This window comes from Gekko japonicus, unplaced genomic scaffold (assembly GCF_001447785.1).
Source record: "Gekko japonicus isolate JY-2015 unplaced genomic scaffold, Gekko_japonicus_V1.1 scaffold893, whole genome shotgun sequence".
Taxonomy (NCBI): Eukaryota; Metazoa; Chordata; class Lepidosauria; order Squamata; family Gekkonidae; genus Gekko; species Gekko japonicus.
In genome coordinates, this window is record NW_015170302.1 from 11,989 (window position 1) to 13,498 (window position 1,510).

The following is a 1,510-nucleotide window of genomic DNA, read 5'->3' on the forward strand; positions in this document are numbered from 1 at the left end:
GGGGGGGAAGCCAAGTGGATGAGGGCAAGGGGTGTGGGGTTGCCACCTCCAGGGTGGGCTACCTCCCCATCCCTCCTCCCCCACCGCAGCTCTCGCGCTCACCCTGCAAAGCGGCAACTTCCATTTCTTTCTCCCGTTGCAGCTGCGCGTATTTCTGGCTGTGGGTCTCCAGCGCCTTCCGATGCTCCAGTTTCAACCCGTTGTGTTGCAGCTGCAGATCCAGAAGCTGCTTCTTAACATCTTCGTGCTGGTTCTGAGTGGGGGGGGGGAGAATCAAAAGAGAAATAGACAAAGGGAGGGGGGTAATTCATGCTTTTGCAATGAATAAAGGCCAGGCAAACAAAGCCGGCTGGGAAAATAAAGCTTGTAAGTTAATGGGCATAATGTTTGCAGCCGTGTGAGTACATTAGAGTTTAAAAAAAAAATCAAGACATTGAGAAGATCATCCCTTCTTAAAGATTGACGAGTTACAAAACAGTTAGCAAACGTGTAAGACTTTCAGCAGGGGTCGATTCGTAGAAAAAGAGGCGCGGGAGCTCATTAGCATAACTCATTAGCAGAACTTATTTGCATATGCCACGCCCCCTGACATCACAGGAAGTGTGTCAGAAGGCAACACCCACCGCTCAGGCTCCACTAGACTAGTTTGGATTGCTAGCTGTTGGGGGGGGGAAGGAACGTGCAGATCTGCCCTCGCAGAGGAGGGAGAGCTTGTACCTGAATAAAACTTGGTCTTAAAGGTTCCACTGGACTGTTTACGGTTGCTTGCTATTGGGGCTGCTGCTTGCTCTGACGGAGGGCTGCTGGGAGCAGGGGGCGGGGCTTGTTGCATGTGCCCGCCCCCTGGGCTCTTAACTGCCAGAGCTCCGCTCCTGTGCGCTCCTGCAGGAAATGACCCCTGACTTTCAGGCCAGGTGTTATTAAACAAAATGGCAAAGGCAGGCATTTTTCGGAAATCCTAGAATCGAGTCCAGTCACACCTTAGAGACCAACAAGATTTGGGAGCATGAGCTTTTGAAAGCCAAGCGTCCTTTGTCAGGAGCTCTTGGCAGCTGATACCCTCAAAATCTTGCTGCTCCCTAAGCTGCAACTGGACTCGAATGTAGCTCTTCTACTGCAGACCAACACGGCGGCCTTCTGGCACTATTTTTCAGAAATTCAGACCACGTAACTAATTTCAGAAGTGGAGCAAACTTTTTTTCGTGGCTCTCCAGAGGAAGGCGGAGGAGGAGATTGGAGTCTCAGAGCGACTAACAATCTCCTTTCCCTTCCCCTCCCCACAACAGACACCCTGTGGGGCAGGTGGGGCCGAGGGAGCTCTTTCAAGGACTCCCCTTGAGAGAACAGCTCGGAAAGAACTTGTGACTGACCCAAGGTCACACCAGCAGCTGCATGTGGAGGAGTGGGGAATCAAACCCGGTTCTCCCAGATTAGAGATTGGATTTATACCCCGCCCTTCACTACCTGAAAAAGTCTCAGAGCGGCTAACAATCCCCTTCCCTTCCCCTCC

At 52.0% G+C, this 1,510-nt stretch overlaps 1 protein-coding gene across 1 annotated transcript in view; it reads right to left on the reverse strand.

Annotated features, from left to right (window-relative positions):
* Positions 1–1,510, reverse strand: part of LOC107116084 (Golgi integral membrane protein 4-like) — a gene marked incomplete at its 3' end in the record, with an annotated part of 47,462 nt that overhangs the window by 11,417 nt on the left and 34,535 nt on the right. Inside the window, exon 6 of the mRNA XM_015417946.1 lies at positions 103–253. Coding sequence (XP_015273432.1) covers positions 103–253 — 151 coding nt within the window. The remainder of the gene's footprint in view (positions 1–102; positions 254–1,510) is intronic.